Genomic DNA, 27598 nt, shown 5'->3' with positions numbered 1-27598 from the left:
ATTATGAAACTTTTTGTATATGATGAGTATATCTCTAGGTTCTAGGCCATGTTTCTCAAATGATTTCTTAATAATGACGGGGAAAGCTATGCCACTTTTATCAATTGCATGGACAGATGAGAACTAATAATTTTTATGATGCACTAGCAAAAAACACAAAATTCTTGCAACAAACCACCATCAAAACTGAAAAAAAAAAAGCAACTTCAATGCAGCGAAGAATTTCCTAATTTCACACTTTCTTCCTTCCAACATGTATGTCAACATGACACAAGGATAAACAAGCACATGGCTGTGCCATGCTTTCTTCTGGTGCCAAAAGATGGCATGGACATACCAGGATCAAGGAATGAAACTATGACTTTCATCGTTCATCAGCAGTTAGCAATGACTGAAGACTGAAGAGTAAGAGACATACAATAGAGGACAGCCAACACATTGCCAGGCGAAGAACAATGAAACATGAATTGCCAGCTTACAGCACAGATCTAAATCTTGTTGCGCCATTCCCCGTTACCAACTTTCATAGTCCGTTCTTGGTTCATGAAGATCTGTATCTAGTCGGTATTTCCCCTCTGCATGCTGCTGCATAGTCTCCAGAGAGGTATGGCGCAGCTTCCTTGTGAGGGCATATGAACTTGTCCACAAATGCCTTCTCGCTGAATATTAATGTACTATAGTAGTCTCGGTTGCACTTGACCAATCCATTTTCCTTAAGATACTTGACAATGTAGTACCGCGGCCTGAGCCGGCCCTCCAGGCTAAGACCAAGCATTGACGGCCGATGAGCAATGTACGCCGGTTCCAACTCCACCTCAGAGAGAAGAAACTCTGATTTGCTCTGCAGGTTGTCCTTGGACATTTTCAGCAACATTGGAAACTTACAAACAGCAATGCCCACCTCAGCATCTGACCACCCGAATGTGTTCTTCAAGCACTCCACGCGGACCGCAATCTTCTCCTGGCTGGAGAATGCTACAGCCTGCAGCGCTAGCCTGAACATCCCGGAGCCACAGGGCACACCTATAGCTTCGGCAAGCGCCGCCATCGCCCGGATGTGTTCCGGTTTGGTGCCAAGTATCCGTGGCGCAGTGAGGCATAGCTTGGAAATACCAACAGCATCTATCCCGCACTCTCGCAGGAACGCGACGTTAGGCTTGACCATCCTATCGAGGTCGCCGTCAAGGAGGTAGTCGGAGTACTTGAGCACCCGGAGGAGATTCTCCGCGGACCCGAACAGAGGCAGGTAGTAATGCAGCTTTGAGACGATGGATCTACAGCGGAACTTGGGGGTGGCGAGCGGGACGAGGCGGGCGACCTCGGAACGCGATAGGCCCAGAGCCATGAGCCCCGCGACGTTGGGGGCCAGGATCTTGTCCACGCCAGTGCAGAGGAACCTGGGGTCCCTGGCGACGAGGGCGGCGACGTCGGCGCTGGAGAGGCCGAGGCCGGCGAGGAAAGCGAGGACGGCGTCGGGCTTGGCGGGGGACTTGAGGTGGGAGAGCTTGGTGGAGGCCTTGAGGGCTTGCGCTTGGGTGAGGCCGCACCTGTCGACGAGGTACTCCTGGAAAGCGAAGCTAGGGTGTCGGGGGTGTTTCTCGACAATGTCCTCCGATAGGGACTTAGGGTTGATGGAATCCTGCAAGCTGATACGAGACATCGGTTTACAGACGAGCGGGGAAAGCAATTTACCCAGGTTCGGGGCCCTCGATGAGGTAAAACCCTTACGTCCTGCCTGTCTGTTCTTGATTATGATGAAAACAGGTTACAATGGGGTGCCGAATAGTTCAGCTATGATCTCGTCGAGATAGCTAATCGCTAGGGTAACCTAGTTCTGAGCTTCTGTTGGCTAAGATCGCTAAGATTGATTTTATCCCTCGATAGCCCCTCTCCTGGCCTTTTTATAGGTGCCAGGTCCCGAGAGATCTAATCGAGTACGAGTAGGTTTACAGTAGATCTATCTCTAATCTTTCCTTCTTCGACTTCTTCCGTGTCTTGTACTTCAAGTAATCTTTCGCCGCACCGTCCTAGTGGCCCATCTTGCCTTCGAGTACCTTCATGGGCCTCCATCTGGACCGTATAGGGTAGAGCAATACTGGTTACCCGAAGGGTAATGCCCACGTCAGTAGCCCCCGAGTGTCTAGCCGAACATAGTTCGGGTAGAGACTGAAGCATATCTTCTTCCGAAGTCCTTCTCCTTGATCATTCTTGCTTTCCTTCTGTTTTCTATCGGGTGCGCGTCAGCGCTCCCGATGGGAGTAGCCCCCGAGTCTAGGTACGGATGCTGGCAATCCGTGCGTAGACTCAAGTTGTCCACTCGAACATCTTCTTCTGCCGAAGTTTTTCCTGCAAGTCTTTGTAGACCATCCGATATATTTTCTTTACGCAAGGGATAACGAATAACGTGCCCAACTTTTGTTGGTTAACTGCCGATGGCAAAACAACGTTACCCTACACAGAATCAAGTCCCCGGGCATGATCCTGGAGTGCGAAAAAAGTTTTGTCGGGTGCGCGTCCAGCGCTCCCGATGGGAGTAGCCCCCGAGTCTGGGCACGGGCGCTTACGTCCGGGTGCAGACTTGAGTCAAATTTTTCCTTCGAGTCTTTTTTCTATCGGGTGCGCGCCAGCGCTCCCTATGGGAGTAGCCCCCGAGCCTAGGTGCGGATGCTCGCAATCCGTGCATAGGCTCAAGTTGATCACCCGATACTTTCTTATCTCTTCGTATGCAATCATTCCTCATGACGTCATTGATTACGTTTTCTGTCCCTTGATTTTGACTGATAAGACGCAACCTACCAGCCCTGTTTTCGAGCAATCCCTGCTTCTCTCTACACGGTTAGCGAGGCACCTCCTCGATTTCCGCAACCATTAACTGGAGAAAAAGGCCCATTTACAATACAAGGCCTTCCTTAAGTTTCCCAAGAGATAGAAATCCCTAATCTTCTCCTTCATTCATCCCTTCGCTGTTCTTCCTCTTCTCCCATTCACAACTGCTCGCGCCGCCACCACTGCCTTCCGGTTTCTCCCAAATCTCGCAATGGTGAAGAAGAAGAACCCTAGCGCCGCCGCCAGCTCCACGAGTGGTGGTGCTGCCGCCAAATCTTTCTCGATTCTTTCGAAGGAGGGCGCCCCAGGCGCTCCTCCCCCAGCTCCGGCTCCGCCGGCGCCACCGAGCTCAGCAGCCAGGCCCGGAGACTGGACAGCTTCAACCGTCACCAAGCGTGACGAGAAGAGATCCCGAAGCCTGGGATTGATCTCCTCCGATGAAGGGAATGTGATCTTTCCAGGTGCGATTTCTCGACCTAATCCCCCTGCCGGTTTTACTGTGATGTTCCTGTCGTTCTTATACCGAGGCCTTTCGCTCCCCGTCCACGAATTCCTCCTCCATCTCTTGCGAACTTACGAAATCCAACTATGGCAACTCACTCCCAACTCAATCCTCCACGTTGCTGTGTTTATCACCCTCTGCGAAGCATATCTGGGCGTTGAGCCTCATTTTGGGTTGTGGAAAAAGATCTTCTATGTGAAGAGATACAGCAGTAGCAACAGATCTTTTGTCACCGGAGGAGTGGGATTTGTAGCTCGTTCGGATGTAAACTACTTTAATTTTCCAATGAGGGAGTCCGTGCAAGGGTGGAGATTGAAGTGGTTTTACCTCAAGGACACCTCGTCACTCGAATCTCAGCTTCCTTGCTTTGTCGATGTCCTCGAAGCCAAGCCTAAGAATTCCTGGAAGAATATTCTATCTCCCGATGAAAAAGTTGCAGCCGATGAATTATTTGACAGATTTCTTCGGATCAAGGAAGCCGATGGCCAAACCATGGTCGGCACAGAGATAGCAGCGGTGTTCCTGAAACGTCGAGTCCAACCAGTCATGGCCAGAGTTAGCCCAATGTGGTTGTACTCAGGCCCGAAAGATGAGACCAGAATTAATGCTGCCGAATTGTCGGAAAAGGAACTGCTCGATGAAGTCCGTCGCCTCACTTCCTTTAGCCAAGAAGATTTGATCCCATTGGTGTCTTCGTATACTCCTCTTGATGCCGAACATCCACCGCCAGACGTAACTTCCCTTCTCAAATTCTTATCATGCTACTATTTACTTAGTCGTCATAATTACTGCTATTCTCATCTGCCTTTCCTTCGACAGACTCTTGTAGCTTCCGGGGACTTGCACAACTCGCCAGCCAATGTTTCCGAAGGAAGAGGCTCTTCAGACCCTGTTGATTTCCATACTATCGAACATACAAGCCCGAAAAGTGGTCACGATGATCCTATAGACTCAGAAACTGTTCATACCAGTCTCCCTTCATCAGCCGATGACACTTACAACACAGAGGGATCAGTGCGTGATGATGACGCTGATCATGATGCCTTTGTTAATGCAGCCGCGGAGGAAATCAGGGCTCCGCTCAAGAAGAGATCAATCGGCGGCTTTGCCGATGAAGATGATCTTCTTGACATGTAAGTGTTTTACTATACTCTGCTCCTTTGTTTTCCCGCATTTTCTTTATAACTTTGGTTGATCAAAATCCTTCTTGTAGTGACGAAGCCTTCGTTGAACCTCCGCCTAAGAGGGTCAGATCCGATGCTGCTTCTCCGGCTGCCGTGGCTTCCGAAGCGTCGGTTCCTAAAGCAGCTCCCGCAGTTCAAGCATCGACTGCTTCCTCCCTTTCCAAAGGGAAAGATGCTCTTGCTGCTGCCACAGCTCCCCTTTCTGTAAGTTCTTGTCGAATGTAGCATGAATCTTCTGGGGCGTGTTTTGCCTAATGATTGTTGTAAAACATTTCTCTTTTTTAAGGATCTGAGAGGTGTATATCCTCTCTAGAAGCCTTCGCCTCTCAATTTACTTCTCTGGAGGCAGACAAAGTTCGGTTGCAGGAGGAGGCTAAATCTACTTCTTCAAAGTTAGACGGCGCCATCAAAAAGGCTGCCATAGCTCGCCAGGAGGTCGACTCCCTGAAAGAGGAGCTGAACAAGCTGAAAGAGAAGCTGAAGGAGGAGGAAGCTCAGTCGGCAGAAAAGGATGATCTCCTTCGTCAGTCTGCTTTGGCTTTGCTTGGTAAGCTTCTTCCATACATCTCTTGTCGATTATTATTCTTATGGATCTATCAATGATTTTCTCCAATTCGCTTTCTTGCAGAGGCCGCCAGTATCCCTGCCACTGCCTTGGACAGCGTTCCAAATAACTCCCCGGCAAACGGTGTGTCGATGGCTGTCGCCTCCCACCAGCTTACCCGGGAGCTTCTTAACAAGGGAAAGGGTGCCTTGGCGCGGATGCACTCGATGATTTTCCCCAAGGTTAAGCAGGAGAAGACTCTGGGGCAACTGATTGATGCCTTCGCGGTTGACACCAAGGAAACTATTGAGGTATTCAAACGTACCTCGCGTACCTATGGTGCCCTCCTTGCCTTCCAACTTATGATGGGTTACGGCTTTAAGGCTGACATTGAAGAAATGACTAAGGAGCTGCCGAAAGAAAAAGATGGGCGATCTGTTGACTTGAGTGCTTTTACAGCGTCTGCCCGTACTTGTGCTCGCCAGCTCCTCGCACTAGTTTTGTCAGAAAAGACATCGGCTGGCCCCAGCCTATCTGCTCAGACCCAAGCTCCTTGATTGTTGTAATTTTAACCTCAGGCTGATGTGAAACATTATTCTGTTGCGAAACCGTATGTTTGTAATGAACTTTGTGCTGGCAATGTTGCTGGCACACTTTTATCATAACTTCTTTTTCTTGCACTTCTCCTGATGGGGATTACTTGTACTTCTCCCGATGGGAGTTGCGTTGGATGCTCAATTTGACTATATCCGTCACCCTTTTTAACGTTGTTTCCTGCAGGTTTTCCCGGTGCCTTCGTTTGTCGACGATTCCTCGGGGGTCCTTCCCGAAAGTGATCGGATCCAGTGGATGAAGGATCGGATCGCCCAGATGGAAAAGGATCTGCGCGACACTTACGCCTTAGCTGCTATTGTCAACAAGAAGAGTGAAATTGCAGCCAACGTGGAGCGATACGCTCTTACTGAGCTGCATAAAGCTACCGACAGTTTGAACTGTAAGTTCCTTGATCCCTGCGCCATTTTGATGACAACGCCTTATCTGATCCTTTGCTTATTCCTTTGCCAGTCATAGCTCTAAACCGTGCGGAAGAAAACAAACGGATTTACGAGCGTGTGCATGCGTTAACCCAGCTGTCCTCAGCCGAAGAGATTTTCTGGCGGGAGCACTCGAAGGCTTCGACTGTCGCACAATTTCAGGATCGAGTTCAGCAGGTCCACCACTTCTTTGAAAAGTGCTACAAGGCCATGAGGGTGGTTTGGAAAACGATGTTTCCTCTGAACGCAGTTCCCCCCACGCTCCTTGCATTGATGTCCGAGTTCGGTAACGCCAAGAAGATCCGAGACTTGGTGCGCACGCAAGTTTTTGCAAGAGCCAGGTTTACACTTGCCCTTGTACTTGCCCGTTATCCTTCGGCAGGTTTGCTGTCGATTGCCAACGTTACTGGAGACTTGGAGGCACTGTATCGAAGGTATTGTTGTCCGCCAGCATAATTGTCGACAGACTCGAGAAGGACTCAAGGGTACCTGAGTGTAATGTCCCAGGTTTAGAGACAATCGAGGGGTAGATTTTAGAAAGGGATGTGCATTGCATTGTAAATTCTGGGGAAATTTCGCGCTTTTAAACAAAAACTGCATCGAAGGGGGACAAGTTTCTCTCTCGTCACCTTACAGGGTTAGGGTTTCGAGAGTGCGACAAACTTGTTTTCCATTCAACTAAATTAGGGTTTTGAGAAGAGATGGGAGAGGTTGCATCACAACTTAAGTTGCATGATTGTATTCAAACCTAAGTTGAATTTGAATTTCAAATTCAAACATTAAATAATTATCTCATAATTCAATTGTGAGGAAATTCATTAAATAAATAATAAATAATAAACAATATTGAACAAGACAATTAATAAATAAAGCTCATTAGAGAAAACCTTGAGCTTTATTGATCATCACATAAATTACATTGTCTTTACAATATCCATAAGAAAATAAATGAATATTACAACTCATTACATAAATTACTTAAATAATAAAAGAAAAAGGAAATTACAAGTAAATAAACTACATCCTAATCTACTAGATCATCTTCATCTTGATCATCAACTTGTTCCTGCACACAATCACAACAAAGAAGATGTTATGCCAAGTGGCTATGCCACTTGGCAGTTCAGCAAATAAATGAGATGAAGTGGATATGCTCAAGTTTCTGCCGAGCAGATCCATGCCACAGCCAAGGACCAAGCCAGATACCAAGTATCTGCACACACACACACAGCCAGAGTGCTCACAAGGCTGTGTGCATGCAGCACACACACAGAGTGAGTCACCAAGAAAGGAGTAGGAGCTGTCAACCAGAGATGCAAAGGTTAACCATATAAAAGCCTCTCCAACAGTGAACCCTAACCATTGCATCGACAGCAGCCTCACAGGGTAAGTCCCAAGAACAGCAAGAACACAAGCACAGCTAGAACAGTAGAACATTCACTGTTGTTCCACTTGTTCCAGCCATACACATAAATAGATCAAGCATCATCAACTAGCTAGGAGGAGCAGGGCAAGCATAAACAGCATCCAGAAGCAATCCTCTACACCAACACCCAAAATCTAGGAGCTGGAGTGAGGTATACACAAAATAGCATGAGCAAGATCATATCCTGCTCATATATAAGCATGCTATGCATCACGTAGCACAGAAGGGTAGAACCCTATTTGATGCATCACTTGGCTACTAGCCATTTGGTGCAAGCAAAGAGGGGAGAGGCCAATAGGAGATCATCCCAGGGAACACTAGTTATGTCAAATTAGTGGCATAACTAGGGAAATCCAGCAAAGGATGGATTCACAGCTAGCCTAGCCCAAATCACCTAGCACCTACAGCTAGTAAAACCATCGGACGTGATAGGCAACTCGTGCCTATTTCTTGTTTGTCAACAAGTAAAGCTCATCGGAAATCCAACAAGGGATTGTCCAGTGATGTATTCTCCAAGCCATAGCCAGCCAACAGGGGTGGGAGCTTCCCGAGCAGACCAAGAATGACTGCCGAGGCCACCTCAACCACCAAAACAATCAAACCACCAAGCTCAAGCACATACATCATCACCCGTATGGGTTCAGAGTGGGCTAGGGTCCCCAACAATTGTTGGCATCCCTCTAGCCCTAATAAATTAATCATAAGATTCATCACCGCAAGCAGTTCATATCATTTATCCATTAAATCATGACAAGCTACACAAATGAATGACATACACAAGGTAACCAAGCACTGGAGTCTTGCATCTGATCCAGATGATCACTGCAAGCAACAGCATGTGCTGTGGGGTAAGCAAGAACATGCACCAGCACAGGCTTGAGTGCCACACAAGCCAAAGAAGAGCACCAGTGGAACACAAGCCATAGGACAGTAGAAAGTCACTAAGGACTGATGATCATATAATCATCAGGGCCTAACAGAGCATGCAAATACATGCTAGAACCAACCTAACATCAATCCATGAATCACATATCTTACACAGCACCAATTCATCAACAGTTGCTTCACAGATAATCAAATAAATGATTGTATCGAGAAGCACATCAAATACATGATGTACCACTGGATCAAGCTAGACATGTATAGCACACATAACTGACCTTGCTCAAGCAAGAGTTACTCAAGTAATCCAATTAGGAATACATATAGGGATGACACACACATATAAATGAGCCATAGCAACAACTAGAGCCAGCAAGCAAGCAATTGCATAAATTGTAGCATAACCAGTAGCAATTTAGCAGTCCATGAGCATTACAAGATGCTCATGAGCCAGCAAACATGAATACACTTGAGCTTCTGGCAAGCACAATAACCGCAACGAGGCACGGGGCTGGAATGAAGCAAGTGGTGCAAGCATGGCGCGAGCGACAGCCGCACGACGGATCATGAGCAGGCAAGCATGGCGTAGCAGTAGAGCACAGCAGCTCAGGCGCAAGCAAGCAAGATGCAGCAGTAGAGCAGCGACATGGCGAGCATCTCCACATGGAGATACAAGCCATGGCCTGAGCTAGAGGATGAGGAAGTAGAACAGACAGAGAGAGAGAGAGAGAGAGAGAGAGAGAGACGAATGGAACACGTACCCGGGGCGAGCAGATGGCAACCACAGCCATGGCGGCCACGGCGGCACACGCCAGGGCGCGGCGGCGCCAGGCCAAGCCAAGCCATGGCGGCGCCACGGCACCAACCGTAGCACGGCTGCGAAGCCACGGGGGCGCCATCCCGCCTGGAGCTTTGGGAGCAGCGGGATCGCGCAGATCCCGTAACCCTAGCACCAGAGAAGGTCGGGGATGAGCGCAGCAGGTCGCCTGCGTCAAATCGATGCGGATGATGATGACCGCCGTCGTGGGGCGCGTTGATTGCGCACCATGGCGGGGGCCAAGTCCGGCGGAGCTCGCCGGAATCGAGCGGCGACGGCGGAGGCGACGCGGATCGCCAGAGAGATGGGGGATTAGGGTTCGTCGAGCCGGCGCGGGGGAGGTGAGGTGTGAGCGACCGCTCGGGTCGGTTGGACCCGAGCTGGTCTAACCAAACCCGCTGGGCTCCACTGACAGGTGGGCCCAGGGGCAATTGTGCCATTTCACAAATTCATAAAAAATGCTGAAACTTTGAAAATTAATAGTAAATGTTTAATAGCTCCAAAAAAATAATTAAAAATATGAAAATTGATCAGCATAAAATTCTCTACATGAATAAAATATCAAAAGGAATTTTTGAAGACAGTCAAAAATAAGTCTTAAATTAATGATTTAAATAATCATTTAAATCACACATATTATTTTCAATAATGAAAATAAGTCCATTAATACCTTTGGACTATAAAAAACACCTTGACAACATTTCAAGGTTGTATTTTACCCTAAACAGAGTATCCCTAAATTATTCTTAGTATTAACCTTCTACAAAAAATAATAAACACGGAGAGGGGGAAACAACCCTAAAAAGCCGAATCATGCATAATTGCTTCTTTAACCATTGCCCTTATTGGACAATGATGCTATTTTTCAGAGACAGAGGACAAGGTTCAGTCCACACCATCCAACTGCAAAACTTTGCAGTATTCAGGCAATTTCATCGCTTGCTCATGTCATTTGAGTATTTTTACCAAATTACTTGCAAAGTACTATGTTTATCACTATTGCATAAAAAGACAAAACCACTATTTTTCATAACTATGAATATGACTATGTGGTGGGCAATGGAACCATGGATTGTGTTGATAAGGTGGAGGTTCCATTGCAAGGGTTTATATCCATCTAGGATTAAACAACAAATGTCGTCCAGTGATTCTTGTGCCGTAATACCCGTGTTAACCATAAGATATGGAATGGGACGGAGTAGTCAAAAGTGTTTCCACCTCTCGTTCATCAACGGATGCGCTTTACCGTAGTACACTTGTAATCCAAGGGGGCAAGCGGTGAGGCTGGGGAGTCCTAAGTCCCCACGGCATAATCCGTAGTACACTTGTCGCCCGAAGGAACAAGCGGTGAGGCTGGGGAGTCCTAAGTCCCCACGGTATTGCGGTCTAGGATGGGTTGCAGCTACTGGCGTAGGAGTGTATGGTAGAGCCCAGCACTGATGTCGTGGCCGGGGTCCACCTTGAAATCTACAGGAATAATGGGACCGGCGTGGACCCAGGGTCGGGGCATGCAACAACGGGTGGGTGTTCGAGGTAGCGGAGGAACATGATTGACTAGGACCTTATACCGGGCCTCACACCAAAGGAAGTGTGGACGGGAAAGCTGCCCGGTTGGCACCAAGGTTAAGATCTCTTATGGGTAAAGAAACACACCTCTGCAGAGTGTAACGAATTGTGACCAGTCACTCCTTGTTCCGGGATTTGGGAACTGCGAACGCTGCCGGAAAGGAACTCCATGAAGTTCTAGTAAACCGGTGAAGGCTGATGGACATAGTTCTTCTGAATAAAAACAATCTTTTGAAGAAATGGTTATCAAAACCTGCATGGTATCAGACTTTCTAGTCTGGTGCCGTAGTTAGTGCATTACACACCTCTTTCCTAATATGAACTTGTTGAGTACGCTCGTACTCATACCACTCTTAAATCCACCGCTAGACCGTCCGAACCATCCGGAGGAGGACAACGACAACCTCGAAGGAGCCGACATCATCGGCTATGAAGAACCAGTACCTCTCCGGGAGGTATTGAAGGCGTAGACTACCTCATAGTCTACGGAACCGGGGAGGCTTCCGGAGGAGACCAAGCCTAGAAATATCGAGTAGTAGTAGTAGCCGAGCAGCACGAACTCTTAATACTTAGCTGCTCGAGAGAATAAATGTTTAGTCTAATGAAACTTCTATATTGTAAGTTAAGTTGGGTTCGCCTCGAACCCAGGAGTAAACCTCTCAGGACCCAAGAGGAGCTCCAGGATGATATGTACCTTTGGTTTGTAATAATGTATGTATGAGTTATGGACCTGCTATGTTCTGTTGTACTACTCTGAGGGATGTAATATTTGCGGACTGGTACTTCGCGAATGTTATATCAACGACTGGCATACTACAACATGCAGTGGTATGCAGGGTCCCCACAGTTGGTATCAGAGCAAAAGCTTTGACCTTAGGTTGGAACCTAGTAAATGGGACGAAAACGTTAGGAGTCAAATAGGACTAGTAAAGAATTCTCTAAAAATATGGTGTATATTCAATTGAGAATACAACAATCATATGTTTTAGTGCGATAATTCTTTATTATCTCTATTATGATGCATTATTACTAATCTTATATTCTTTCTATTTCTACAGCCAACAATGGCAAGTTCACGCCCGGGACGTAATGTGAAAGTGAAGACTTCAAACTTGAGTGAATACGACGGAGGACTTGCAGACATTCTACGTGCCATGTTACTTGAATTTGGGTGCGATCCCCAAATTCAAGTGATGAAATATTGGTACTATGATGGACCAGTATTGGCAAAGTGTAGAGTAGGGCTACGACTTCCCGAATCTTTGGGAATGAGCGTAGTTATGCCAGCAGGAGAAGCCAGAACCATCAACACAGCCTACCATATAGCTGTTATGAGAGCCATAACCGATATCCGGGAACATAAGACGAAAGAGCTTATGGGTTCCGAATTCACCCACATTCCTCACTTGGAGGAAGAGGATGATCCCATGCTGAACCATTTTAAATACGCCAAACGCAAACCAGCTTGAAGCGGCAAAATACATGGACAATAGCCGTAACTTACTATCATTGTTGTTTCAGTTGAACCGTCATTTGACGGGAGCAATTGATACAATGCTAGAAGAGTTCACCGAGCCCAAGGAGGAGACAAAAGGAAAGGAACCCATAGAGGGAGTGGAGCATACACCAGTTTACTCAGCTGGTGATTACATTAGCATTGACCATCCGAACGAGCAAACCACACCTATTACTCCTAGGTATTTTCCTAATAACTCCTATGGAGGTTATGAAGGTGGCGAGGAATCCGGAAACCATCAGCATTCCGTGACTCCTATAGAAAACTCAACAGGTTGGCGTTGGGGAGAAGATACTGGAAACCCTAGTGATTCGGTTAGGTATAATCCTGAGATGAATGATGATGCCACAACCCAGTTTCAGAACGATCAGTATGAAAGAGGTGATATTGAGGGGTATCCGATGCTGATTGAGTCTGATACTGAAGGTGGGAATACCTTTGGCGGAGTCACCGGGGAGTACACCCGATGGGTGGACTATGACGCACTGAATGACTAGTTCATGAACAAAGATTTTGCCCTCGGAACATCATCCGATTCCGACTACAAGCCTACGGGAAGACCCTATGTTCCAGATTCTGTCAGGAGGACTTCACGTTCGACCGGATGGAAGCCTGGGATGTATCGGGAGTGAATCACGACTAGAGACCATCATGGGAGGCGAGACTACAATACAGTTGTACCACATGTATTGTAGTATGTAATACTTGTATAAATTTGTACATATACTTTAATAAGTGAGTTTGCATACTCACATCGCTACTGAGTATTGTAATAAGACCACTTATGTATGTATATACAGGGTATATGTTTTGTATGATTTGCATTTGCTTCTTGATTTCCATTGCGTGAATAGTTCTGTGCACAAAGTTGAGCTCAGAAAACTTGCGCATGGAGTAACTATGAGTACCACTTTGTGTTGCAGAACTAGGGGGATATGTCGGGAGCGCCGAGTGAGGAGAGTGAAGAGCAGCGCATCGAGCGCGAGGCCAGACAGAAGGCTGAAGCCGATGAAGCAGCCAGGAATCAGTTTCCACCACCACCACCACCTATGACGCAGCAGAACTTTGTCCAGTACATGCAGATGATGGAAGAAAGACAGCGTGTGACGCTGGAACAGCAGAATAGATTCTTCCAGGAACTGCTGCAACAGAACAGAGTTGAGAGACATGAGAATCAGGGAGTCACTTTAGCAGACTTCCAGAACACAAAGCCAATATCTTTTGCATACGCGCCCGAGCCAATGGACGCGGAATACTGGCTTATGGATACTGAGCGTAAGCTCAATACAGTTGGATGCAATGACTTGGAGAAGGTCCGGTATGCAACACACTTGCTATGTGGACCAGCCGCATCTTGGTGGGATAATATAGTAGCCGTATACCCGGCCGAAAAAGTATTCACATGGGAAGAGTTCAAAAGGAAGTTCAGGGAATCCAATGTTCCTGAAAGTATTGTGGAGTTGAAGCGTCGTGAATTTGAGAGTCTTGAGCAGAAGGACAATACTATCCTGACATATGTCAGGGAATTCTCGAAGTTGTCTCGGTATGCCGTTGAGGAGGTTAATACCGAGGACAAAAAGAAGAAGAGGTTCTTGCGGGGATTAAGTCCCCAGTTTAAAGTACAGCTCAGAATGATGAGAGCAACTGAGTTCCAGGAATTGGTGGATGCAGCCATCACCCTGGAAGATGACTTCAAGCAACTGCAGGAGGAGAAGAGGAAGAAGGCCAAATATGAGCCTAAAAGGTTTGTCAGCAACAAGCCCAATACCAGCTTGAGTTTCAAGCCAAGATACAACAACAACAACAACAACAACAACAACAACAACAACAACAACAACAACAACAACAACAACAACAACAACAACAACAACAGCAACTACTACGGTAGTAGGAAGAACCAAGCATTCCAGACTGCAAATCAAATAATTTGTCGAAGCTGTGGACTCACAGGACATTTTGCCAAGGATTGTAAGAAGCCAAGGATCATATGCTTTGGTTGTCGCAAGGAGGGGCATATGCTGAAAGACTGCCCCAAGAGGAATACCGGAGGAGGCCAGTCAGGAGGAGGAGGAAGCCGAGGAGGAAATACCGGAGGGGGTTGGAAGAACAAGAAACCCTTCGGCAAGTTAAACTGCACCAGCTTGGAGGAGGTGGTGAACTCCGATCAAGCAGTGATAGGTACGCTTCAGATACTCACTCATCCTGGCAAAGTACTTTTTGATACTGGTGCAACTACATCATTCATTTCCCAGCAATTCATCATCAAACATGGGATTAGATGCAATAAACTAGATAAACCAATAACCATACTTTCTGCGGGGGGAACGATATTAGTAACCCACACTAAACCTGGACAAGTCATCATGATCAATAAGTGTGCGTTTGACGCAGACCTGTTCATTTTACCGATGAAGGACATTGATGTCATTCTTGGTATGAACTGGTTAGAAGAAAATGGCGCACTTATAGATTGTACCCATAAGACAGTATCTTTGAAAAGCCCAGGTGGAGATAGAATCATTTACCAAGGAGATAAGCATACTTAGATTGAAGTGGAGTTGAAGTTGAACAGTATGAAGGAGGTGAAACTGGAGGACATTCCAGTTGTCAATGAATTCCAAGATGTATTTCCTAAGGAATTACCTGGAATGCCACCAGATAGGGAGATAGAATTTACTATCGACATAATTCCAGGAACAGCACCCATTGCTAAAGCACCATACAAGATGGGGCCAAGGGAGTTGAAAGAACTCAAGGAACAATTGGATGACCTGGAACAGAAAGGATTCATACAGGAGAGTATCTCACCATGGGGATCACCTGTGATTTTTGTGGATAAAAGAGATGGAGGTCGACGGATGTGCGGAGACTACAGGAATCTGAACAATGTTACAATCAAGAACAAGTACCCACTTCCTAGAATCCAAGATCTTTTTGATCAAGTTAGAGGCACGTGAGTCTTTTCCAAGATTGATCTAAGATCCGGTTATCACCAGATAAAGATCAAGAAGGAAGACGTTTCGAAAACAGCCTTTGTTTCGAGGTACGGACATCATGAGTATCTCGTAGTACCTTTTGGACTAACCAATGCCCCAGCAATATTCATGAATCTCATGAATAAGATCTTTATGCCATGTCTTGACAAGTTTGTCATCGTATTCATCGATGATATCTTGATTTATTCCAAGGACAAAGCAGAACATGCTGAACACCTTAGGATAGTGTTGCAAACACTAAGGGAACATCAACTGTACGCCAAGTTCAGTAAGTGTGAGTTTTGGCTAGATCAAGTGGAATTTCTTGGTCATGTCATTAGTAAGGATGGGATAGCAGTAAACCCAAGCAAAGTAGCCTCAGTTTTGGACTGGGAAGCATCCAAGAACGTCAAGGAAATCCGAGGATTCTTGGGAATGGCAGGATATTATAGGAGATTCATTGAAGGATTCTCCAAGATAGCAGGGCCAATGACCAAGTTGCTAAGGAAGAACACACCTTTCGTGTGGTCTGATGAGTGTGAGAAGAGTTTTCAGACTCTAAAGGAGAAACTCACCACAGCACCGGTGTTAGCAGTTCCCGAGGATGGCAAGGATTACACCGTGTACTGCGATGCATCCAAACATGGATTGGGATGTGTACTCATGCAAGATCGGAAAGTAATATCATATGGATCGAGGCAACTCAGACCTCATGAAGTGAACTATCCAACCCATGATTTAGAGTTAGCAGCAGTTGTTTTTGCCCTTAAGACTTGGAGACATTTTCTCTATGGAGCCAAATGTGAGCTCTATACTGATCATAAGAGTCTCAAGTACTTTTTCACTCAAAAGGAACTTAATATGAGGCAGAAAAGATGGCTTGAATTGATCAAGGACTATGATCTGACCATCAATTATACTCCAGGAAAGGCTAATGTTGTAGCAGATGCCTTGAGCAGGAAGAGTACTGGCGGAACAGAACCAGAAATTTCACCGGAGTTGAAGAAGGAAATAAGTCAAGCCCAAATACAACTTTGGGAGAAAGAAGCTCACGAAGGACTATCCGCTTTGCAAGTAGCCGATGAAATGAATGTCAACCTCAAGAATGAGATAATCATGGGTCAATTAGATGATCCATTCATCGTAGAGGAGATGAGGAGGATTGACGAAGGAAGACCATCAGAATTTCACCGTGGAGAGATGGGATCATTATGGTTCCAGAAGAGGATTTGTGTTCCGGATATTGCAGAGATCAAGGAAGTAATACTCCGGGAAGCCCATCAAACACCATACTCTATTCATCCGGGAAGTACAAAGATGTACATGGATCTAAAGGAGCTATTCTGGTGGAACAACATGAAGAGAGAAATAGCACAGTATGTGGCGGAATGCCATACATGCCAAAGAGTGAAGGCCGAACACCAGAGTCCGGCAGGAAAGTTACAACCTTTACCCATTCCAGAATGGAAATGGGAGGAGATAGGAATGGATTTCATCACCGGACTACCCATGACTAATAAAAAGAAGGACATGATATGGGTAATCGTGGACCAGTTGATGAAAAGTGCACACTTCTTAGCGGTAAATCAGCAAGATAAAGGATGGAAACTCATCGATCTTTACATCAAAGAGATCGTGAGTAAACATGGAGTGCCCAAGAAGATCGTGTCGGATCGAGGATCAGTGTTCACATCAGCATTCTGGAAGCAACTACATGAAGCTTTAGGATCCGAGTTGGACTATAGTACCGCCTATCATCCTCAGACGGGTGGACAAACCGAGAGAACAAACCAGATATTAGAGGACATGCTTAGGGCTTGTGTCCTAGACTTCGGAGGATCATGGGAAGAACACTTGCCATTAGCAGAGTTTTCATACAATAATAGTTACCAAAGCAGCATCAAGATGGCACCATTTGAAGCTCTATATGGAAGAAAGTGTAGATCACCGATATGCTGGTATGAAGCTGGATCAAGCAAAGAGTTCAACCCAGATTATGTCAAGGAAAAGCAACACATCATTGACATCATAAGAGATAGACTGAAGATAGCCCAAAGTCGACAGAAGAGCTATGCAGACCAAAAGAGAAGGACTTGGGAGCCACAAGTGGGAGATATGGTATATCTTAAGGTGAGCCCGATGAAAGGTCTTCAGAGATTCGGAGTAAAGGGAAAGTTGAGCCCTAGATACATCGGACCTTTCAAGATACTGAGTCAGAACCGAGGTTTAGCCTTTGAATTGGATCTACCAGGAAGGTTAGCTCAAGTTCACAATGTATTCCATGTATCACAACTCAGAAAATGCTTAAAGACCCCAGATGAGCCAGTATCACATGCTGAGCTCGAGTTACAACCAGATTTGACATACATCGAGAAGCCAGCGAAGATTCTCGAAGAAAGCTGGAAGCAACTCAGGAATAAAGCTATAAAGTACTGCAAGATACAATGGAAACATCACCCCGAGAGGGAAGCCACCTGGGAAAAGGAAGAAGACTTGAGGAAAACATACCCCGAACTGTTCAGGTATTACAACCACAACTTCGGGACGAAGTTTTCTTTAAGGGGGAAAGGCTGTAATGTCCCAGGTTTAGAGACAATCGAGGGGTAGATTTTAGAAAGGGATGTGCATTGCATTGTAAATTCTGGGGAAATTTCGCGCTTTTAAACAAAAACTGCATCGAAGGGGGACAAGTTTCTCTCTCGTCACCTTACAGGGTTAGGGTTTCGAGAGTGCGACAAACTTGTTTTCCATTCAACTAAATTAGGGTTTTGAGAAGAGAGGGGAGAGGTTGCATCACAACTTAAGTTGCATGATTGTATTCAAACTCTAAGTTGAATTTGAATTTCAAATTCAAACATTAAATAATTATCTCATAATTCAATTGTGAGGAAATTCATTAAATAAATAATAAATAATAAACAATATTGAACAAGACAATTAATAAATAAAGCTCATTAGAGAAAACCTTGAGCTTTATTGATCATCACATAAATTACATTGTCTTTACAATATCCATAAGAAAATAAATGAATATTACAACTCATTACATAAATTACTTAAATAATAAAAGAAAAAGGAAATTACAAGTAAATAAACTACATCCTAATCTACTAGATCATCTTCATCTTGATCATCAACTTGTTCCTGCACACAATCACAACAAAGAAGATGTTATGCCAAGTGGCATAGCCACTTGGCAGTTCAGCAAATAAATGAGATGAAGTGGATATGCTCAAGTTTCTGCCGAGCAGATCCATGCCACAGCCAAGGACCAAGCCAGATACCAAGTATCTGCACACACACACACACAGCCAGAGTGCTCACAAGGCTGTGTGCATGCAGCACACACACAGAGTGAGTCACCAAGAAAGGAGTAGGAGCTGTCGACCAGAGATGCAAAGGTTAACCATATAAAAGCCTCTCCAACAGTGAACCCTAACCATTGCATCGACAGCAGCCTCACAGGGTAAGTCCCAAGAACAGCAAGAACACAAGCACAGCTAGAACAGTAGAACATTCACTGCTGTTCCACTTGTTCCAGCCATACACATAAATAGATCAAGCATCATCAACTAGCCAGGAGGAGCAGGGCAAGCATAAACAGCATCCAGAAGCAATCCTCTAAACCAACACCCAAAATCTAGGAGCTGGAGTGAGGTATACACAAAATAGCATGAGCAAGATCATATCCTGCTCATATATAAGCATGCTATGCATCACAGAAGCACAGAAGGGTAGAACCCTATTTGATGCATCACTTGGCTACTAGCCATTTGGTGCAAGCAAAGAGGGGAGAGGCCAATAGGAGATCATCCCAGGGAACACTAGTTATGTCAAATTAGTGGCATAACTAGGAAAATCCAGCAAAGGATGGATTCACAGCTAGCCTAGCCCAAATCACCTAGCACCTACAGCTAGTAAAACCATCAGACAGATAGGCAACCTGTGCCTATTTCTTGTTTGTCAACAGTAAAGCTCACTGGAAATCCAACAAGGGATTGTCCAGTGATGTATTCTCCAAGCCATAGCCAGCCAACAGGGGTGGGAGCTTCCTGAGCAGCCAAGAATGACTGCTGAGGCCACCTCAACCACCAAAACAATCAAACCACCAAGCTCAGCACATACATCATCACCCAGATGGGTTCAGAGTGGGCTAGGGTCCCCAACAATTGTTGGCATCCCTCTAGCCCTAATAAATTAATCATAAGATTCATCACTGCAAGCAGTTCATATCATTTATCCATTAAATCATGACAAGCTACACAAATGAATGACATACACAAGGTAACCAAGCACTGGAGTCTTGCATCTGATCCAGATGATCACTGCAAGCAACAGCATGTGCTGTGGGGTAAGCAAGAACATGCACCAGCACAGGCTTGAGTGCCGCACAAGCCAAAGAAGAGCACCAGTGGAACACAAGCCATAGGACAGTAGAAAGTCACTAAGCACTGATGATCATATAATCATCAGGGCCTAACAGAGCATGCAAATACATGCTAGAACCAACCTAACATCAATCCATGAATCACATATCTTACACAGCACCAATTCATCAACAGTTGCTTCACAGATAATCAAATAAATGATTGTATCCAGAAGCACATCAAATACATGATGTACCACTGGATCAAGCTAGACATGTATAGCACACATAACTGACCTTGCTCAAGCAAGAGTTACTCAAGTAATCCAATTAGGAATACATATAGGGATGACACACACATATAAATGAGCCATAGCAACAACTAGAGCCGACAAGCAAGCAATTGCATAAATTGTAGCATAACCAGTAGCAATTTAGCAGTCCATGAGCATTACAAGATGCTCATGAGCCAGCAAACATGAATACACTTGAGCTTCTGGCAAGCACAATAACCAGAACAGAGGCACAGGGCTGGAATGAAGCAAGTGGTGCAAGCATGGCGCAGCAGCAGTGCACAGCAGATCATGAGCAGGCAAGCATGGCGTAGCAGCAGAGCACAGCAGCTCAGGCGCAAGCAAGCAAGATGCAGCAGTAGAGCAGCGACATGGCGAGCATCTCCACATGGAGATACAAGCCATGGCCTGAGCTAGAGGATGAGGAAGTAGAACAGACAGAGAGAGAGAGAGAGAGAGAGAGAGAGAGAGAGAGAGAGAGAGAGAGAGACGAATGGAACACGTACCCGGGGCGAGCAGATGGCAACCACAGCCATGGCGGCAACGGCGGCACACGCCAGGGCGCGGCGGTGCCAGGCCAAGCCAAGCCATGGTGGCGCCACGGCACCAACCGCAGCACGGCTGCGAAGCCACGGGGGCGCCATCCCGCCTGGAGCTTTGGGAGCAGCGGGATCGCGCAGATCCCGTAACCCTAGCACCAGAGAGGGTCGGGGATGAGCGCAGCAGGTCGCCTGCGTCAAATCGATGCGGATGATGATGACCGCCGTCGTGGGGCGCATTGATTGCGCACCATGGCGGGGGCCAAGTCCGGCGGAACTCGCCGGAATCGAGCGGCGACGGCGGAGGCGACGCGGATCGCCAGAGAGATGGGGGATTAGGGTTCGTCGAGCCGGCGCGGGGGAGGTGAGGTGTGAGCGACCGCTCGGGTCGGTTGGACCCGAGCTGGTCTAACCAAACCCGCTAGGCTCCACTGACAGGTGGGCCCAGGGGCAATTGTGCCATTTCACAAATTTATAAAAAATGCTGAAACTTTGAAAATTAATAGTAAATGTTTAATAGCTCCAAAAAAATAATTAAAAATATGAAAATTGATCAGCATAAAATTCTCTACATGAATAAAATATCAAAAGGAATTTTTGAAGACAGTCAAAAATAAGTCTTAAATTAATGATTTAAATAATCATTTAAATCACACATATTATTTTCAATAATGAAAATAAGTCCATTAATACCTTTGGACTATAAAAAACACCTTGACAACATTTCAAGGTTGTATTTTACCCTAAACAGAGTATCCCTAAATTATTCTTAGTATTAACCTTCTACAAAAAATAATAAACACCGGGAGAGGGGGGAAACAACCCTAAAAACTGAATCATGCATAATTGCTTCTTTAACCATTGCCCTTATTGGACAATGATGCTATTTTTCAGAGACAGAGGACAAGGGTCAGTCCACACCATCCAACTGCAAAACTTTGCAGTATTCAGGCAAGTTCATCGCTTGCTCATGTCATTTGAGTATTTTTACCAAATTACTTGCAAAGTACTATGTTTATCACTATTGCATAAAAAGACAAAACCACTATTTTTCATAACTATGAATATGACTATGTGGTGGGCAATGGAACCATGGATTGTGTTGATAAGGTGGAGGTTCCATTGCAAGGGTTTATATCCATCTAGGATTAAACAACAAATGTCGTCCAGTGATTCTTGTGCCGTAATACCCGTGTTAACCATAAGATCTGGAATGGGACGGAGTAGTCAAAAGTGTTTCCACCTCTCGTTCATCAACGGATGCGCTTTACCATAGTACACTTGTAATCCAAGGGGGCAAGCGGTGAGGCTGGGGAGTCCTAAGTCCCCACGGCATAGTCCGTAGTACACTTGTCGCCCGAAGGAACAAGCGGTGAGGGCTGGGGAGTCCTAAGTCCCCACGGTATTGCGGTCTAGGATGGGTTGCAGCCTACCGGCGTAGGAGTGTATGGTAGAGCCCAAGACCGATGTCGTGGCCGGGGTCCACCTTGAAATCTACGGGAATAATGGGACCGGCGTGGACCCAGGGTCGGGGCATGCAACAACGGGTGGGTGTTCGAGGTAGCGGAGGAACATGATTGACTAGGACCTTATACCGGGCCTCACACCAAAGGAAGTGTGGACGGGAAAGCTGCCCGGTTGGCACCAAGGTTAAGATCTCTTATGGGTAAAGAAACACACATCTGCAGAGTGTAACGAATTGTGACCAGTCACTCCTTGTTCCGGGATTTGGGAACTGCGAACGCTGCCGGAAAGGAACTCCATGAAGTTCTAGTAAACCGGTGAAGGCTGACGGACATAGTTCTTCTGAATAAAAACAACCTTTTGAAGAAATGGTTATCAAAACCTGCATGGTATCAGACTTTCTGGTCTGGTGCCGTAGTTAGTGCATTACACACCTCTTTCCTAATATGAACTTGTTGAGTACGCTCGTACTCATACCACTCTTAAATCCCCTGCTTAGACCGTCTGAACCATCTGGAGGAGGACAACGACAACCCTGAAGGAGCCGACATCATCGGCTATGAAGAACCAGACCTCTCTGGAGGTATTGAAGGCGTAGACTACCTCATATTCTACGGGACCGGGGAGGCTTCCGGAGGAGACCAAGCCTAGAAATATCGAGTAGTAGTAGTAGCCGAGCAGCACGAACTCTTAATACTTAGCTGCTCGAGAGAATAAATGTTTAGTCTAATGAGACTTCTATATTGTAAGTTAAGTTGGGTTCAGCCTCGAACCCAGGAGTAAACCTCTCAGGACCCAAGAGGAGCTCCAGGATGATATGTACCTTTGGTTTGTAATAATGTATGTATGAGTTATGGACCTGCTATGTTCTGTTGTACTACTCTGAGGGATGTAATATTTGCAGACTGGTACTTCGCGAATGTTATATCAACGACTGGCATACTACAACATGCAGTGGTATGCAGGGTCACCACACTGAGGAAAGAGGAACTCCACAGGGGTGATTTCAGGGTTTTAATGTCTGCTTGTAAATAAATAGTCTGGCTACTTTATCCAAGTGTTTGGATTATGTAATGACGCCCTTTTATTTGGTAGATACATGTATATGTACTTTTACCATGTTATTGCCGTTGGCAAGTTTCGACTTTGAGCAAATCTTAGTTGCTCGTTTTTAAATGTATGTATATTGGTTGGTTAGCAAATCATGTGAGTGATCAGCTCGTGTTGCAGGTTTTGCTAAACATGTTGTATGCGCAACTTTGCTTTCAACCGTTTTAAGTTTCGACAGGCACTCCCGAATATTTCGGGTGTAGTGATTCTGCCGATGAGCCCGTTGTTCCTTGATATTTTCATAAGTAAAATATCGAACGTGGGTTCTTGTGTATGTGTATTTCCAAACTCTTGCTATTTACGGCACTCGTAGAGGCATCTGTAGCAGAGGGAAAGGTGAACGTCGTTTTAGCACTCGTAGAGGCTTTTTGGAGCACGATCCTTGTACTACGTTTATGTAGTGATGGGGCTTAGAAGTTCGTGATCACTGCAATGCTTTAACAAACAATGGAAGCTTAAGTTCTTATTAATAAAGTAAGCACAGGGCTAGAGGGCGAAAAAAGGAAGGCCCTGTATAAAGTAAGAGGAAAAAGGAAAATAAAGGCTGACAAATTTCTCAATCAAGGAAGGGGTTCTTCTCTTCTCCTGGCTTCTTCACCACGTTAATGGTAGCTGCAGCGTTGCTGGTTTCATCAGAGGTTTGAGCTGTGATTGCCAGCGTCTTGCTGCTTTCTATGCCTTCTGTGCCATCAACTGCCGAACCCTTTGCTGCCGAAGCTCCTGCTGCCGAAGCTTCTGCTGCCGAAGCTTTAAGGGCAAGGTCGGCTGGCTTCTTTTTGCTTTCCCTGTCGTCCTTCTTTTCCTTAATTTCGCGCAGCAACAGCTTGGGTGGAGGCTTAGTAATTTCTTGTTTACTCCCAAACTTCGCAGCGATCCTCTGAAAGTCGCGATCGCAACTGTCTGAGCGTGAGAAACTTCCATGGACTGTGATGTTTGTCCCTTTGTTCCCAGGCATCTTCAGCTTGAGATATGCATAGTGCGGCACGGCCATGAACTTGGCATAAGCTGGTCTTCCGAGTATAGCGTGGTACTGTGACTCCCAGTTCACTACTTCAAACTCGATCTTTTCCTTCCTGAAATTGTCGGTTTTGCCGAAGACGACATTCAGGTAAATTCTGCCAAGAGAGTAACCTGGTTCAGTTGGCAGAATCCCATGGAAGCAGGTGTCTGTCTCTTCCAGCATTCCCATGGTGATCCCCATGCTCTTGATTGTGTCGATGAAAATCAGGTTTAACCCGCTTCCACCATCCATAAAGACTTTGCTCATCTTGAATCCCCCTATCTGTGCCTCAACTACTAGGGCAGCGTGTCCTGGTTTTGGTATGGTCATCGGGTGGTCTGCTCGGCTGAACGTAATGTTCTGAGAGGACCACTCGACATACTCAGGGATGTTTGCCATGATGCTTTCGGCCAGATTAATTTCTCGGGTGAGCTTCTTCATCTCTTTTCTTGAGACACCTGTCTTGTGGATCATACTCATCTGCCCACGTGGTGGCGGGAACGCCTCGTTGGGTTGATGAGGTTGGGCCTGCTGGACTTGGTGCTGTGGTGGAGGTGGAGGTGGTAACGGTTCGTTGTCGTCCCGACTCGTCGGATGAGTTTATGCATGTCAAGGAACTGTCGACAATCCCTGAGAAGGTGACTTGACTTCGTTTTGCCGTCCTTGGAGTCGACGTATGAGTGCAAGTAACAGGGGGCGTTGATCTGCTCAGCATAGGGTAGCTCGGGAGCCCTCTGCTGCCGTGGTTTATAATTGCCACGGTTTCCAGAGTTGTTCCGATTGCCATCCTGTCGATCGTCTCTTCTTTCATCATACCGATCGTCATGTCGATCGGAGTATCCTGGAGCTACGAGATTGTTGTCGTCGTAATTGCGATTTTTCCTCCTTTTGTGCCGATCCCTTCGGCTGCCCGAGTCGTGCTTTGGCTGGTCGTCATCTTCGTCATCGCTGCGCTGGCATGGTCTTCGCACGTTGTCCTCGCCATCAGCCCAGCTGTTGGCGATTTCCATCAGCTTGGTAATGGTTTTCGGCTTTTTGCGTCCGAGTTCTTCTATGTAACTTTCACGTCGGACGCCATCGCTGAAAGCGTCGATTGCTCGTCTACGGATACATCTTCGGCGGCGTTTAGGAGTTTGGTGAATCTCCCTATGTACGAGCGCATCGACTCCTTCGCTTCGCCTGGCGCGGTTGCGTAACTCCTCAATCCCGACGGGTCTTTTGTATGTTGCCCGGAAATTAGCAACAAAGGCGTCCACTAGGTCGTCCCATGATTTGATGGAACCCTTCGGCAGTCCCCTTAACCGGGCTCGCGCCGAGTCCTTTAAGTAGAGCTGCAAGCATCGCATTGCCGCTATCCGGTTCCCTTTATGCGTAATCACGGTCCGCGAGTAATCATCTATCCAAGATCTTGGTTCCTGCTGCCCATCATACTTGGCAGCGTCGGTGGGAGTAGGCTTGAACTTTTTGGGTGGCATCGTCTCGCGGATTTTCTAACTCAAACAATCGGCTCCCCTTAGTTCGCCATCGTACTCCTGATCCTCGTCTGAGGAGTCACTGTCGTCGTCCTTTCTGGCGGCGCGTCGTCGCCTTGCTTTATCAATCCGGCTCTAGGTGATTTCATCCCGAGCATCTCTCGCCCGATGTTTTGAACCGCTGGCCTGCGCCGTGGTTTTCTCCTTCTGCGGAACTAGATTGTTTCCCAATATCGCGAGACTTTCTAGGGCACCACGGTGAGCCTGTGCCATGGATCCTTCGGGGCGTTGGTTGATGAGGTATGCAGCGAGATTAGCAGTTGCTCCCGCAACGTTCTTCGGCCGTGGCATGCCCGCGGTGTCCGTGGTTATGAAGGACTTGGTTAGATTCGACGTTATTTCTCTGGCGTCATCTTCTGAGAGCCTGGACAGTCTTGACCGATGTTTTCCTGCCCCAAGAGCACTTCGGGAAGCGCTTCCTTGTGAAGCTCTCCGTCGCTCGCTGGATCGTTCTGCCGCAGATAGACGTCTCTCGAGGGTAGCTTGCTCTCTCGACAGGTGCTCCCGGTTTTTCTCTAGTATAGAGCGGTATGCGTTTAGGGTTCCAACCGAGGTTCCTGCGGGGAGCGGGGTGTTGTTAAGTACGGCTGCCCTGGCCGCAGCTCACTCCTCATCCGCGATGGTATAGTCGCTGTCGCGATTGCTGGCGCTATTTTCGAAGCTCGCTCTCCTGCTGGAACGAGGCGTGCGGTCTCCGTCTCCTCCGTGCCTTGTATTTCCTGTATTGTTGGCGACGTAGACCTGATGGTGTGCTGTTCTCCGGGTGACTCTTCGGGCGATGCTGCCGACACTGTCCTCTCCCGACGAGTATCGGGCATTGCAGATGAATGGTGTGTCGCTTGACCCCAAGCCGTGCCTGGCGTCGCAGTTCGAGCAATAGTAGGAGGTTAATTCCGAGGATGTGGGTTCGTCGGATCCTACTGACATTGAGGACGCTGAACGGGGAGTCGAAGGCGCGGGCGAGCTCATCGATTCTGTCAGGCCGGCCAACAAATCGAGTAATGATGACGCGCTAGGACTCATTGATCCAGAGGTAGGCGATTCCAGTAGCTGGAGAATTCCCTCCGCGTTGACGTTGTAGTGGACGCTGCCGATGGTCATCTCCATGTTTCCTTGTAGATCCGAGAAGTTTGAGCGAGAAGAATCGCTATGCGGATCGTAGGAGCCGAATCGGACCGGACCTCCCAGAGTTGGTGATGGCGGTGCCGATGAAGATGTCGATGACATGATCGGATCTGCCGATGACTGATCTTGCGCCAGCAGGGTTCCCACAGACGGCGCCAATTGTCGGGGGTGTTCCTCGACAATGTCCTCCGATAGGGACTTAGGGTTGATGGAATCCTGCAAGCTGATACGAGACATCGGTTTACAGACGAGCGGGGAAAGCAATTTACCCAGGTTCGGGGCCCTCGATGAGGTAAAACCCTTACGTCCTGCCTGTCTGTTCTTGATTATGATGAAAACAGGTTACAATGGGGTGCCGAATAGTTCGGCTATGATCTCGTCGAGATAGCTAATCGCTAGGGTAACCTAGGCTAAGATTGCTAAGATTGATTCTATCCCTCGATAGCCCCTCTCCTGGCCTTTTTATAGGTGGCCAGGTCCCGAGAGATCTAATCGAGTACGAGTAGGTTTACAGTAGATCTATCTCTAATCTTTCCTTCTTCGACTTCTTCCGTGTCTTGTACTTCAAGTAATCTTTCGCCGCACCGTCCTAGTGGCCCATCTTGCCTTCGAGTACCTTCATGGGCCTCCATCTGGACCGTATAGGGTAGAGCAATACTAGTTACCCGAAGGGTAATGCCCACGTCATAGGGTTTGGGGGAAGGGGGTGCGCGGCGGCGGAGACGAGCCGGTGGAGATGGTAAATGGGGGAGGCGGCAGACGAGAGGAGATGGGAAATGAGGATGGAGCTTCGGAGGCAGAGCATGTCGGGACGGCGGCGCCGCCGCCGGCGCCAGCAACGGGGGATATTTGAGAAACGGCGGTCCAACGTCCGACAGAGTCAGGTGCAAGTGCTCC

The 27598-nt window shown here is 47.0% G+C and overlaps 1 protein-coding gene across 1 annotated transcript; it reads right to left on the bottom strand.

The window, feature by feature from the left end:
- Window positions 1–414: 414 nt before the first annotated feature.
- On the bottom strand, window positions 415–27506 carry LOC124686185. Its single transcript, XM_047220174.1, has 2 exons — window positions 27385–27506; window positions 415–1577 (listed from the first exon to the last, which is right to left on the bottom strand). The coding sequence occupies exons 1-2, from the start codon at window positions 27504–27506 to the stop codon at window positions 542–544; spliced, it is 1158 nt and encodes a 385-aa protein (XP_047076130.1). The 3' UTR covers window positions 415–541.
- Window positions 27507–27598: the final 92 nt, after the last annotated feature.

Source organism: Lolium rigidum, chromosome 2 (genome assembly GCF_022539505.1).
Source record: "Lolium rigidum isolate FL_2022 chromosome 2, APGP_CSIRO_Lrig_0.1, whole genome shotgun sequence".
Classification (NCBI taxonomy): Eukaryota; Viridiplantae; Streptophyta; class Magnoliopsida; order Poales; family Poaceae; genus Lolium; species Lolium rigidum.
Note: the sequence above shows the minus strand (reverse complement) of the source record. Positions and strands in the feature narration are given on the sequence as shown.